This window comes from Nansenia antarctica, assembly GCF_963989245.1.
Source record: "Nansenia antarctica genome assembly, chromosome: 12".
NCBI classification, from domain to species: Eukaryota; Metazoa; Chordata; class Actinopteri; order Argentiniformes; family Microstomatidae; genus Nansenia; species Nansenia antarctica.
Window position 1 is genome coordinate 13,739,142 of NC_137682.1, and position 14,883 is coordinate 13,754,024.

The 14,883-nt window shown below is 43.8% G+C and overlaps 1 protein-coding gene across 1 annotated transcript in view; it reads left to right on the top strand.

Moving 5' to 3' along the window:
• Positions 1 to 14,883, top strand: part of LOC308168879 (contactin-associated protein-like 2) — a gene marked incomplete at both ends in the record, with an annotated part of 347,443 nt that overhangs the window by 182,141 nt on the left and 150,419 nt on the right. The window contains 4 exon segments of the mRNA XM_080543522.1: positions 640 to 692; positions 922 to 1,072; positions 3,962 to 4,146; positions 6,655 to 6,798. Coding sequence (XP_080399648.1) covers positions 640 to 692; positions 922 to 1,072; positions 3,962 to 4,146; positions 6,655 to 6,798 — 533 coding nt within the window.

Genomic DNA, 14,883 nt, shown 5'->3' on the forward strand with positions numbered 1-14,883 from the left:
CCTTGAGTTGACACAAACATAATCGATATCCAGTAGTCTCTGCAAGCATTGTATCACATGTGACAAAGATGGACATGTTTACCATGTGTAACGTGTTTGTGTGTGTGTTTGTGTGTGTGTCTGTGTGTGTGTGTGTGTGTGTTTATCTGCTCCAACAGACACCTGGTGGTATACAGTGACACTAATGCTTTATCCTATTTGTCGTTTAACCGAGAGGGCGTGTGTGTGTGTGTGTGTGTGTGTGTGTGTGTGACAGTGACTGATCCGATCAGTAGTAAGCCCTCTTATCTGGACCTCCCTGCTACTCCTGTACCCTCTTTTACTGTCCACTCAAAGGACACAATGTGACACACACACACGCGCGCACACACCCTCTTCCTCACTATCCACTCAGACAGATGTTCAGATGATGCTGAGATTGGAGCAGCACTGAAGCACTGTATTTTATTCAACCTCTCTCCGTCTCTCTCTCACTCTCTCCCGCTTCCTCTGCTTCATATCTGTTTCCTCAATCACTGACCTCCTCCATCTCTCCCTTTCCGATTATATTTTCTCAACCTTAACATGATTTCATTCATGATCTGTTATTTTCTCTCACTCTCTCCCCTCTCTCTCCACCCCTCTCTCTCTCTTCCTCAGGGGCCGACGTGATCAACTTTGACGGACAGGGGGTGATCTCGTACCGCTTTAAGGTGCTTTTTAAATGCATTTTGCCTTTCACTGTCACTATACAGATATTTTGGTTACACTTTATCTTGAAGGGTTATGTGTAAGGTAGACATTACATAATGTAGATATAACATGTGTATATGGTAGATATAACACGTGTATAAGGTAGATATAACGTGTATAAGGTAGATAGACATAACGTCTCCACAAGGACGACATGACACCTGAACTAGGATGTCCGTGTGCCACCAGGTGAAGAAGATGAAGATTATCAAGGACGTGATCGCTCTGAAGTTCAAGACGTCGGAGAGTGAGGGCGTGATCCTGCATGGAGAGGGACAGCAGGGAGACTACATTACGCTGGAGCTTCACAAGGCTAAGCTAATGCTACAGATTAACCTGGGTATGGACTGTACTGAACACACACACACACACACGCACGTGCATGCACACACACACACACACACACACACACACACACACACACACACATAGGCTGTGTTCGGAATGGCATACTAGCATACTACTCATACTAGATATGACGTATATTTGAGTATGCGAGAGCATTCACACTGTACAATATGCGAGATTTGAGTGTGCGAGAAATGTAGTATGTATACTAGATTTTCGGAATTATTTAAGTAATAATAATAATAATAATAATTCATTATATTTATAAAGCGCTTTTCCGAGGCTCAAAGACGCTGACAATATGGGAGAAACGGAAAACACAGAAACAACAGGCAACAGATAACATGGGCACATAGAACACAGGGTTAATGAACGGGGAGGGGGGGTGGCAGGGTTAGGGGAGATGGGTAGGGGTAGGGGAGGTTGTATGCATGTCCAGGGGGGGAGGGGGGGGTGGCAGGGTTAGGGAAGATGGGTAGGAGTAGGGGAGGTTGTAAGCATGGGAGAACAGGTAGGTTTTGAGGTGGGATTTAAAAGTGGAGAGTGAGGGTGAGTCTCTGATAGGGCTTTCACACCGGCAGTTCCGAACGCCGGTTCGAGTTCGCGTTCGGAAACCTCCGAACGTTGGCGCTGTCTGGCGAACGAGCCCGCGTTCATACCAGTGTATCGTTCGCCAGACAGCGCCAACGTTCGGAGGTTTCCGAACGCGAACGCGAACCGGCGTTCGGAACTGCCGGTGTGTAAGCCCTATGAGTGGTTGAGGGAGAGAGTTCCAGAGGCGGGGTGCAACTGTGCAGAGCTGTAGGGGTTTCCCTGCATCTCCTCTGCCCAGGGGCTGGAATGGGCGCTGTCCGTGGTGCTGAGTTTTACCTGCAGCTGCTCAGCCCTGAGGCCATAATGGGTGCTGTCCATGGTGCCGGTGGTGTAGAGTCCGGTTTCGATTTTGGCGTGAGCCTCGATGGCTGTACAGTGGGGGAAATAAGTATTGAACACATCAACATTTTGTTCAGTAAATGTATTTCCAATGAGCCTAAGTAGCCAAAGAGCCAACGACCACTAGGAAAGAGCTCCAGAAAGACTTGGAGGCAGCAGGTACAACTGTGACAGAAAGGACAGCAGGCAATGCACTTCACCACCATGGCCTCTGTGCACGCTCAGCCCGCAAGACTCCACTACTGAAAAAAAGACATGTTGAAGCCAAGGTTTGCCAAACAACATTTGGACAAGCCAGTGAACTACTGGGAGCATGTACTCTGGTCAGATGAGACCAAAATTGAACTTTTTGGCTGTCACACAACACACCATGCTTGGAGGAGAAATGGCACTGCACATCACCGGAATAACACTATACCAACAGTGAAGTTTGAAGGTGGAAGTATCATGGTGTGGGGCTGTTTCTCCTCTCGTGGTACTGGCAGACTTCATATCATTGAAGGAACAATGAATGGAAGCATGTACAGAGAGATTTTTTTTGATGAACCTGCTGCCATCCACCAGGATGCTGAGGATTACAATCTGTGTAGGAATGGGCCAGAATCACACCTGAATACTGCGGGCAATTAGTTGCTTCATACAGAAAGTGCTTGAAGCTGTCATTACAAAGAAAGGCTTCTCCACTAAGTATTGAATTAATTTCAGTTAGTGTACTTTTTCCTGTTTCATTCCACTTTATTACAGATAACTTTATTTACATATGGACTTTAATGTTTAGATTTTTTGTCTGGTTTGTTTGAGTTAATACCAAAGTCTGGTGCAAATTGCACTTGAATAGGCTCATTGGAAATACATTTACTAAACAAAATGTTGATGTGTTCAATACTTATTTCCCCCACTGTATCGGCGTCGATGGAGAATGCCAGCTTTGGTGGCGGCGGTGGCAGCAGCAGCAGTGAGGCGATAGTTATTGTTGAGTGAGTGAAGGTCAGTAGCAGCATAGGTGAGACGAGAGAGGGACAGAGGAAGCTGGGGGGTAAGTGAGAGAGGTGAGAGTCCAGGGGAAAACGACAGGAGCAGCAGGAGGGTCAGTCAGAGTTGGAGATGAGACCAGAGTACAGATGAGTCATCCAGCGAGGAAGTTGACAGTGGCTAGTAGCTGGTGGACAGTGAGTTGTGTAGAAATAGTGTTGAACCAGAGCGGCAGTATATATACAGTATATATATATACATGTATATTAGTGCTGACATTTTTTATATCTTTGCACTCGATCCAATTTCAGGACCCTCCTTTCATGACCTTTCCTAGATATGTGCGTTCTACCACCCAGTATCCTTAAATTTTTTCATCAGGATAAGCTAGTATAAAGCTATTTTGCAGTTTTTCTGTGTAGGAAGCAGGCTAATTTACAAGCGGCCAGCTAGTGGTCGTTGTGTGTAAATAGCAGCTTGAGCATTGTAAAGAGGTGACCCCCGAGGCGGCTCTTTTAGTAGGTAAAAAAAGGCACGGCTGTTCTAGTGTTAATGCGCTAACATTGACAGCCCTAAAATATACATATTTTTTTATAAGTTCAGTACTCCTGCCCTCCATCACCATGAGGTCAAAAAGCTATGTATTCAATATTTACACATCTTGCTAAATATTACACACCAGGCTCAATCTGAAATAATTGCCACAAATTAAGTTTCTAAGCTTTCGGATGGGACGCTGTGATAACTTGACACGCTCAGGGCAATTATACCCTAATGGTTAGTTATCTAATTACCTCATTATCTAAGAATGACCCAATTATCTCATTTGAGGCTTTGCCTTTAATGACCTGTAGGTTAGATGGTTAAATGTGGTCAGGAATAGCCTCATATATACATGCAGTGTACACACACACACACACACACACACATGTGTGCGCACTGATGTCCTGATGTTCTTTGATCATGTGGTCTACAGGCAGTAACCAGTACGGCTCGATTCTTGGCCACACCTCTGTCACGACTGGAAGCTTATTGGACGATCACCACTGGCACTCTGTTGTGATCGAACGGTACAGACGGAACGTGAACTTTACTCTGGACAGACATATGCAGCACTTTAGAACCAACGGAGAGTTTGACCATCTGGACCTGGACTATGAGGTGAGGATACACACACACACACACACACACACACACACACACACACACGCACTTCTGAAGAAAGACTGTCTCTCCTGTAGTGGTTAGTTTCTCCTCCCCCACACAGTCAGACAGTAAAACTAATTAACTCACCTCACCCCTGCGTCCCCTGTGGCCTTCTCCTGAGTCGCCCCTCTAACACCACGCTCCTGTGCTTGTTAGAGAGCCAGAATGTCAAATACTAGACCTCTCACCCCCTCTCTGTTGCTCATTCTCTCTTTCAGACATATTTTTTGTCTATCTTCCTTCATTTCCTCTCTTCTGTAGCCACCTTCCTTCTCTCTCTCTCCCCACAATGATGGGCTATAAAATAAATTCATCATATTTCATTTTGATGTATTAATTGTGCTAGTCTACCTACCCCCCTGTCATCTCTTTCTCATTCTCTGTCTCTCATTCTCTGTCTCTCATTCTCTGTCTCTCATTCTCTGTCTCTCTCTCTCTCTCTCTCTCTCTCTCTCTCTCTCTCTCTCTCTCTCTCTCATTCATTATGTGTTTGAAGATAGATTTGCCTCCAGTGTTCTCTGAACTGTAATTTCATACAGCAGGGAGTCAGATATTGGTTTTACAATCATCTATAGGGCTAATCTATAAAGACAATTACCGATGGGTGTTAATGGAATCAAACTCTACCGCTAAAGCTTCAAAACAGGAAATTGATTTCAGAACATGCAGAAAATTATGTAAAAAAGCAGTGTGTGTGTTGTGTGTTGTGTGTTGTGTGTTGTGTATGTGTAGTATGTGTATGTGTGTGTGTGTGTGTGTGTGTGTGTGTGTGTGTGTGTGTGTGTGCGTGTGCGTGTGTGTTTCTTTGGTGTGAGGTTGAGAGGGCAGCTAGTCTCCAATTAAACTAAAGCTGTCTAATTAATGGACCTAAATGGAAATCCATACAAGAAAGCTGAACGATGGTGTGTGTGTGTGTGTGTGTGTGTGTGTGTGTGTGTGTGTGTGTGTGTGTGTGAGTGTGATGTGCAATGAACCCTGGGCATATATATATTGGCAGAGGAATCATTGACTGACTGAGTCACTCCAGATAGCGTAACTGCCTTCCGTTCAATTCTTACCACCCAGCTCATCTGCTTAGCAGAGAGTGTGTGTGTGTGTGTGTGTGTGTGTGTGTGTGTGTGTGTGTGTGTGTGTGTGTGTGTGTGTGTGCGTGTATTTTTGCGTGCAGCCTTGTGTGTATGCGTTCTGTGTTCAGCCTTGTCAGAAGATATGTGTCTCGCGCCCTTGGCTTTAATTAACAACAGTAGTGAAGCATCACCATACACATTGATACAACAGAACACATCCACCAGTGCTAAACTGTTGTGTTCTGTGGGCTAATTCAGAATCCCAAAGTGACATGTTTATTAGTCACCACAGTCTCCTAATTAAATTGCGTACCTGTACACAATAGTACACATTCCCAATTGTGTGTTCTTGTTGCCACATTAGATATATTTTTGGATGATGCATCAAAACCTGAAGATACAGGTACGTGAGGGCAACAGAATTTGCGTGACTTATGAAGAAAGTTGATCTTTATTTACTCTGAATTGTGTGGCGGAAAGGCAGTATTATGCATTCACTTTGAGTGGTTACAGTAAAGGTAAGTTGTCAGGGGAAGGCAATAACACTGTGAGTAAAACAAATGTTTATATCTTCGCACTCGATCAAATTTCAGGACCCTCCTTTCATGACTTTTCCTAGATATGTGCGTTCTACCACCCAGTATCCTTACATTTTCTAAATCACATCAGGATAAGCTAATATAAAGCTATTTTGCGGTTTTTCTGTGTAGGAACTTGGAAGCAGGCTAATTTATAAGCGGCCAACTAGTGGTAGTTGTGTGTAAATAGCAGCTTTGCATTGAAAAAGACCCCTGAGGCGGCTCTTTTAGTAGGTAAGGCATGGCTGTTCTAGTGTTAAGCAAACATTAGCATTAGCAACAACAATTAGCACATATTGCTGTCCATAGCACGAGTCGAACCAGTGAGCTGTGGGTTGCTTAAGACCATTACCACCCCACCAACTGCCTTATACAGCGTTCTGCCTTCAGTTTTCACCCGCCAGTAAGCCTATAACTAAAAGCATAAATCAGGACACGCAATTGGGAACATTTTCTGTATAAAGGTACGCAATTTCAGTAGGAGACCAGTCTGGTATTAGTGTATAATATCTAGTTTCTATAGAATATATATATATATATATATATATTCTCTTGCTTTGTTTCATTTAATGCCTTCATCTCTTGTTTAGTTTCATTTTGTACTGCATCTACATTCTAGATTGGATTGTCCGTCATCTGGTTCAATCACCTTGTATTCACAGCTTCTGATACTGCAGTTCTCGCTCATTTCTCTCTCCCTCTCTCTATCCCTCCCTCCAAACACTCATCCATCCATCCCTCAAAAGAATAATCTATCCATCCATCCATCTTCCAACATCCATTCGTTTAATAACAGGTCTCTCTTCCTTTCCGTCTAGCTGAGTTTCGGGGGGATGCCGTACAGTGGCAAGCCTGTAGGTGGCAGTAGGAAGAATTTTAATGGCTGTATGGAGAGCATAAACTACAATGGAGACAACATCACAGACTTGGCACGGCGCAAGAAACTAGACACCTCCAGCTTTGTAAGTAACACGAACACTAACACAAAACTACACACACACACACCACTCTCCGCTATACAATCTAACATATAGTGCACCCCCATTTTGATCACCTCATCACTATTCTATTCCCAAGGACACACAGGCCGATAGCGTAAACACAATATACTTTTACCAGAGAGCTGATACCACTGAGGACACAGCCCCCTTACTCACACACAGACAGTCCTTGTCGATGGTAATTCACTTAAATAGTTACTTACATTTGTTATGGACAATACTTCAAAAACTTGACAGAAGACATCTAACTTTGAGAACAAAGTTGACATTTGTAGAATGAAAACGCAGCCATTTTTCAAGATGAATGTAGCGGATTTTATTTGAATTTTCTTTATTAGGATTAAACCCCTTGAGATGCATCATCTCGTTTTCGAGGGGGTCCTAACATAAATGACAAACATTACATTACAACAGAAGCAGACAGGTAACGGTACAGTTTACAATACAACACACAGACAATAGACAACAAACAACAAAAAACACGAAAACACACACAAATAAAAATTATGAAAAACATTTCAACCACTTTAGATTTAGTTAATTCCATGCCTCCAAGTTGCTGTGTGCCACTGTTGAAATGCCTGAGTCAGATGACCTGGTGAAACTGTACTTATAATTGACTTACGTAACGTATTCCTTGTTCTTTTACCACATAATAACCCTGTTATTATAAGTATTAGGACTTAGTAGCTTGATTGGGTCTTTTCAACAGGAACCACACAGACTTTTTTGTCCCAAAATAGGTTGCAATTTGATGGTACAAAGACTGTTGCCATAGTTTCGGGGCCATTGTTTACCTCGGGATTGTTCTCATATGGCTACTGCTTGCTCGCTCAATGTAGCGCCAATCATTCAAAGCGGATAGTAGGTAGCAGACTTGAGAGCACAGATTTGGCCTCTTTTGGTGACTATACATCTTCTTATCCATGTTGACAACGAGTTTTGCGAGTTGAGAATCGGTAACACATTTTTCGATGCATCGGTATCAATAACATCCGAGGTTACCGATTCTCTTATCGGTGACGGCATGTTTTGTGCATGCGTTGACAGTTACGTTCCTTTCTGGCTGCTATTTCCAGCAAAACTCGTTGTCGACATGGATAAGAAGAAACTTTTAGTCACCAAAAGAGGCCAAATCTGTGCTCTCAAGTCTGCTACCTACTATCCGCTTTGAATGACTGACGCTACATTGAGCGAGCAAAAAATAGGCCCCGAAACTGTGGCAACAGTCTTTGTACCATCAAATTGCAACCTATTTTGGGACCTGTCAAAGCACTTCATGGCGATGGAGGTGAGCGCAAGGCGGCGGAAGTCATTCAGGCAGGAACTTGCGCACCGCAAATTCCACTTGCGTGCGCATCGTTTTATAAATCCGAATGTTGGTGTGCGTAAATGTTCTTGCTTTGCCTACGTAACACCAGTTCTATGCAAAGCTTTATAAAGGAGGCCCCTGATCAGACCTCATCTACATCGCTTGATGTTCTCCCTGGCCAAGGAGCAGGGGAGAATGCATTTAGTATGTGTGGACATGCGTCTACACATCCATTGCCTGAAAAGTATATACAGTACAGTATACAGTATTTACAGTATAGGCTACACATATTTCATAAATGTAATACAAAACAACATTACACTATACATTTCTCTAAGCACTGTAGATAGCCATAGAAACCATAAAGTTACATAACTGTAATTACTGTTGTCTGAGTATAGAAGAGCTACTGAAGAGGTTACTTACAGTCGAAGTCAGAAGTTTACATACACATCCGACCTTACCTCAGCGGCGCGTGTGCGTGGCTGAACTTTTGGAGGACTTTTTGCGACGTCAAACTCACTGGACGCCTGTTTCTCTTACGGCTCTTGCGTGTCTACCGCGGAGCTGCTACAGTCAGCCCTGTATTTGTATATTGAGTTTGCCTTTGATAACGGCCATCAATAATGTAATGTTTAATTTCAATTCATTATAAATCGTTCTGCGTTCAGTCTGCTGTCATCCATCGTTAATACGCACACACACACACACACACACACACACACACACACACACACACACACACACAGACTGAGAGACGCAAAGAGAGAGAGAGAGAGATGGGAGGGTAGAGGAAGATATTTTCATCATCTTTTCATCATTTGATCATTTGATGTTGATGCTAGAAGAACGCACCAGGATGACGATACATAGAAACAATTACCTCGTCTTTGAAAGTCCAGTTTCACAGTCTTTTTGAGTTTTTGGTTCATTAAAATCTCTCGATCAAACTGATTTGATGTACAGCCCGCAGTTTTGTTAGTTGTGCAGTCTACCTCTATTTCTCCTTCTCATGCTGTCCCTATTTCCCCATCTCTATCTCTTAACCACTTTCATTAACTTAATTAAGATATCACTGGGGGAAAAATGACTACCGTTCTTTAATACGGAGCTGCCGCTACCAGCCCTATCGTTGTATATTCAGTTTGCCTTTGATAATGGCCATCAATAATATAATGTTTCATTTCACTTCATTATGAATTGTTCTGGGCTCAGTCTCTGTTGCCATCCATCCTTAATGAGCGATTAGAAAAGTGAAACGGTTATAACCAGAACGCAGTCGTGCACACAAAGCCAGGGAGACACAGAGAGAAGCGAAGAGACCAGACCGGTTGTGTCTGTGTGTGTGAGAGAGAGAGAACGAGAGAAAGAGTAGAAGACAAATCATTCCAGAAAATGATATCATGGCTTTAGAAGCTCCTGCTAATTAACATACTTTAAGTAAAATTGGTGGTCTACGTGTGGATGTATTTTAAGACCTACCTTCAAACTCAATCATGGGAAAATCAAAAGACAATTAGCCAAGACCTCAGAAATAGTCTGGTTCATCCTTGGGAGCAATTTCCAAATGCCTGAAGGTACCACGTTCATCAATAGTACGCAAGTATAAACACCATGGCAACCCAAATGCATCATACCGCACAGGAAGGAGAAGCATTCTGTCTCCCTAGAGATTAACTAATCAGTCCCAGAACAACAGCAAAGGCCATTCTGAAGATGCTGGAGGAAAGATGTACAAAAGTATCTACTGTACATCCACAGTAAAACGTGTCCATGTATCAATAACCTAAAAGGCCGCTCAGCATGAAAGAAGAAGCCAGACTATGGTTTGCAACTGCAGATGGGGACAAAGATCTGACTTTTTAGAGAAATATCCTCTGAGCTGATGAAACAAAAATTGAGGACCATGACCATCGTTATGTTTGGAGGAAAAACGGGGATCCGATTCCTTACAAAGCCGAAGAACACCATCCCAACCATGAAGCACGAGGGGTGGCCTGCGTAATGTTGTGAGGTTGCTTTGCTGCAGGAGAAAAAAGCTCAAGGACAACAAAGTCAAGGTATTGGAGAGCCATCAAACCTGACCTCAATCCTCTAGAAAATGTGTCGGCAGAACTGAAAAAGCTTGTGCAAGCAAGGAGGCCTACAAACTTGACTCAGTTACATCAGTTCTGTCAGGAGGAATGGGCCAAAATTCCACCATCCTATTGTGGGAAGGTTGTGGAAGGTTATCTGAAATGCTGCCGAGTACTAACTGTAACGTCTGACTCACTGGGAAATAAAAGCTGAATTAAATTATTCTCTCTACTATTATTCTGACATTTCACATTGTAGTGATCCAGGGGAGCTTGGAGGCGTAACACACTAAGCGTCGACCATGAAACCGCAGGGTTCCCGGTTCGATTCCGGCCGTGGACATATCCTGCATGTCATCCCTTCTCTCTCTCTCTCACCCATCATTCAAATCTCTACTGTCTCTATCGCAATAACAAAATAATTAAAAAATAAAAAATAAAGTAGTGATCCTAAGACAGGGAATGTTTACTAGTATTAAATGTCAGGAATTGTGAAAAACAAAGTTTAAATGCATTTGGCTAAGGTGTATGTAAATGTCTCACTTCAACTGCACATATTCTCATCTCTAAATGGCTGGATAACTGAGGCTACCGTGAAGCGGCTCAAATTCAGCTGGACTCTAGTAGCCTTCCATGTTGCGTCTTGCAAACTTTTCTGTCTTGTCCTTTTGTATCTTTTGTGTTAAGTATGGGTTTGTTTGTTCTGTTTGAGCTTGCTCTCGTTTGCGATTATTGTATGGTAATTGTCTGCTGTTGTTAGTTTTTTGTCCAGGTTTGGTCATTTGTTTTGTAAGTAATTGTTGTTATCTGTCTTCTAAGCTATTTGTCCTCTTTTTGATATGTTTTCTTCTATATTTGGTAGCGTATGTATTTATTTTAAATATTTTTAGATTTTAGGTTGCTTTGAGGTGCTTCTTAAAATCTGGCCAGGGAAAGCAGATGACAACTAGCCTGCTAGGCTAATTTACATCATGTCTGTTAATCAATGTGCATTGTCCCTATTTTAAATAAATCATAAATCATAAATCATATACTCGCTGCCCAGCTTTGGTCATTGTTAAGCCGCCATGATTAAAGTACATGGTCAACCAAGGTTGCTCCTCCTCCTCCCCTTGCTCTCACTCTTCCTCTCTGTTCATGATTGATATGTTTTGCCAATTGAGTTTTAACAAGTGAGAAGTGAGTGGGACCAATTGGTAAGTAGGGTGTGGCATTGTGAAGGCCAGTGTTTTCAAAGTGTGCTAAATGATGTGATTTGTGCTTAGAGTTTTAAAAATTACTACCATGGATTTGTGCTTAGAGTTTAGTCTTGTTGATACATGAGCTTCTAGTTGTCAGACTTGTTTGTATAGTTCCATTGTGTGTATACAATGGAGAACAACTGTAAAAGCACAGCATAGCACAGCGAGGCGCGAACACAATTAAATTCCTTTCAGCAGAGAAATTGCACAGCATGTCATCTACTGTAGGACTTTGGAGACAGTGGGTGACTACATAACACATTTATTTTAATTATTTATGTAATTATTAATTATTATTTAATAATTTAATATCACTGAAGATTTGACATGTTGAGTTGAGACACCATCAGCCATTTTAAAACGCTGTAGTTCAGATCAGATTATGAGGGGCACTTAGGTGGCGTAGTGAGTTAAATGGTAAATGGACTGCACTTATATAGCGCCTTTTTTTTCTGCTCCAAAGCGCTTTACAACGGCCTCTTATTTACCCATTCACACACACATTCACACACCAATGGTGGCAAGCTGCCATGCAAGGCGCTGGCCCGCTCACTGGGAGCAATTTGGGGTTCAGTGTCTTGCCCAAGGACACTTCGACATGTGGCCAGCCGGGGCTCGAACCACCGATCTGCCAACCTTGTTATCAATAGACGGCTGGCTCTACCTCCTGCGCCACAGCCGCCCCAAGCGTTAAGCGTTGACCCCGGCGATTCCGGCCGCGGACATATCCTGCTGGCATCCCCTCTCTCTCTCCCATCCTTCCTGTCATAATCTATACTGTCTCTATCAATGAAAAGAAAAATACGAGTGGGACTGCCCCACTCGGAAAAACAAAAAAACACATGGATTATGAGGGCGCAGTGCCATGCTCTTGGTGCTGGGGGATGGAACGACAAGAGAAAAAAAACATCTCAGCCTGTAGTCATGTCTAGCAGTGAACATGAAGCGTGTTCTCTCTTTCTCTCCAACTGATAAACCTAATGGCTGTAATCAAATTGATCAAAACAGCATCTCTAATTCTCTCTGCTGATTCACACAAAATAATTTGGTCCAAAATCAGAGTGCTTCACTCTAATGCTTACCGTATCCACACATGCACGCACACACACATGCACACACACACACACACACACACACACACACACACACACACACACACACACACACACAGATTTTACATGGCAATTATTTTTTGCCATTTAGCAAATGCATTTATCCAAAGCGACTTACAACAACACAAGTGAATCATCTACACATCAGTCATCATAAGAAAAATAAATCTAGGACCAATGCTAGGACCAGGAGCCATTGGCAGTCACAATTCTAGAAGACGGAAGAATCACTCTTCTTTTTCTTTCATTTTTTATTATTATGAGTTATTATTATTATTTATTTACAGTAGAGAAACTCTACAGGGAGTAGTGGGGATGAAGAGATCTTTAGAAGGGACAGTTCAATCTACGACGGAAGATAGCTAATGACTCCGCGGTCCTGACAGCAGTGGGTCTTCAGGTCCTGACAGCAGTGGGACATTCTTTCCACCAGCGGGGTGCCAGGACAGTGAAAAGCTGTGACAGAGTAGTGGGGCGGCTGTGGCGCAGGAGGTAGAGCCGCCGTCTAATGATCACAAGGTTGGCTGATCGGCGGTTCGAGCCCCAGCTGGCCACATGTCGAAGTGTCCTTGGGCAAGACACTGAACCCCAAATTGCTCCCAGTGAGCGGGCCGGCGCCTTGCACGGTAGCTTGTCGCCATTGGTGTGCTGCGAATGTGTGTGTGAATGGGTGAATGAGAGGCCGTTGTAAAGCGGTTAAAGTCAGTCCATTTACCATTTACCATTTGCGACTGCTGCATCCACGTAGAGGCGGCGGTGCCAGGCGGCCAGCTGAGGTGGAACAGTGTAGTGATCGGGCAGGGGACTCCTCTTACAAGTATCTTGGGGTTTTCATTGACAACTCACTAACCTGGAGCACCCATGTAGACAGTCTGTGTAGCAGACTTCAACAACGTCTGCACTTCCTACGCCGCCTTAGAGTTCATGGTGTTGACCAAAAGTTACTTTTCTATCAGTCTGTCTTAGAGAGTCTGATCAGATACAGCATTACAGCTTGGTTTGGTAACCGATCTGTAAATATTAAGTCCAAACTGGTCCGGCTGATGCAGACTGCATGGAAGATCATAGGGGTGAAAGGCCACTCATCCCTGCAGTCTATTTTTGAACGGGCTACTCTAAGGCAGACTAATAGAATTCTCACGAATCCCTCTCATGTCCTACATGCAGAGTTTGACCTACTGCCCTCTGGGAGGAGGTTTAGAGTCCCCCGCTCTAGAGAGGTTTAAAAATGATTTGATTCCGGTTTCAGTTAAACTTTTAAACAGCACCAGATGAATGTTGGATTGATTTTACTTAGCGTTTTACTTCTACCCTTGTCTGAATCAGGGTTGCCTTCTGTCTGTGTTTTAACATGTTGTATTGTCTGTTGTTCTTTTTTGGCTGCAGTGTGGTGTAAGCCCAAAACAAATTTCCCAGTCATGGCTTTGGGATTTGAAGGCTGAGCAGTGCTTGCAATTAGGGTGGGGTTGTGCCCTTTGCCGCCCGATAGGTGAGCATCAGGGTCTTGAATCTGATGCGAGCTGCTACCAGGAGCCAGTGAAAGGTGCAGAGGAGGTTTGTGACATGGGAGAACTTGGGGAGATTGAACACCAGATGGGTGGCAGCATTCTGGATGAGCTGCAGAGGTCTGATGGCGGAGGTGGGGAGGCCAAGTGTGTATTGCAGTAGTCAAGGCGGGAGATCACAAGTACCGGGACCAAGAGTTGTGCAGCTTCTGTCATGAGGAATGGACGGATGCTTCTGATGTTGTAGAGGAATAACCTACAGGAGCGGGGGTGTCGCTGTCATGTTCACCGCAGAAGATAAGTGGTTGTCAAGGATCACCCCAAGATTGTCAGGGAGGTGATGGAGAAGTCTTGGAGAGGGCAGGCTTTCCCAGGGCAGAAGAGCAGCTCAGGCTTGTTAAGGTTGAGCTTGAGGTGGTGAGCTGACAGTCAGTGAGTCAGAGGGGGGGAAAGAGAGAAGGAGTGTCAGGAGAGGGTCAAGAGAGGTAGGAGAAACCATGTGAGGAAATGAGAGCCAAGAGAAATGATAGAGGACATACATAGAGGTATAGAAGACAAACATACACAGAGATACCAACACACTTGTGCACAGACACGCAACGGACAAACAAGCAAACGTGCATGCGTACACGCACACACACATACACTAATAATGATGCCTAAACTGCATTATCTGGAATCACAGAGGTTGGACGTAAAGCCAGCTCAATATTTCTCTGGGATGCTAGGCTCACCCACTAGCCTCTCCCACTAGCCTCACCCATAGCACCCACCTCCCCACCCCGACACTGTAAGAAGAAG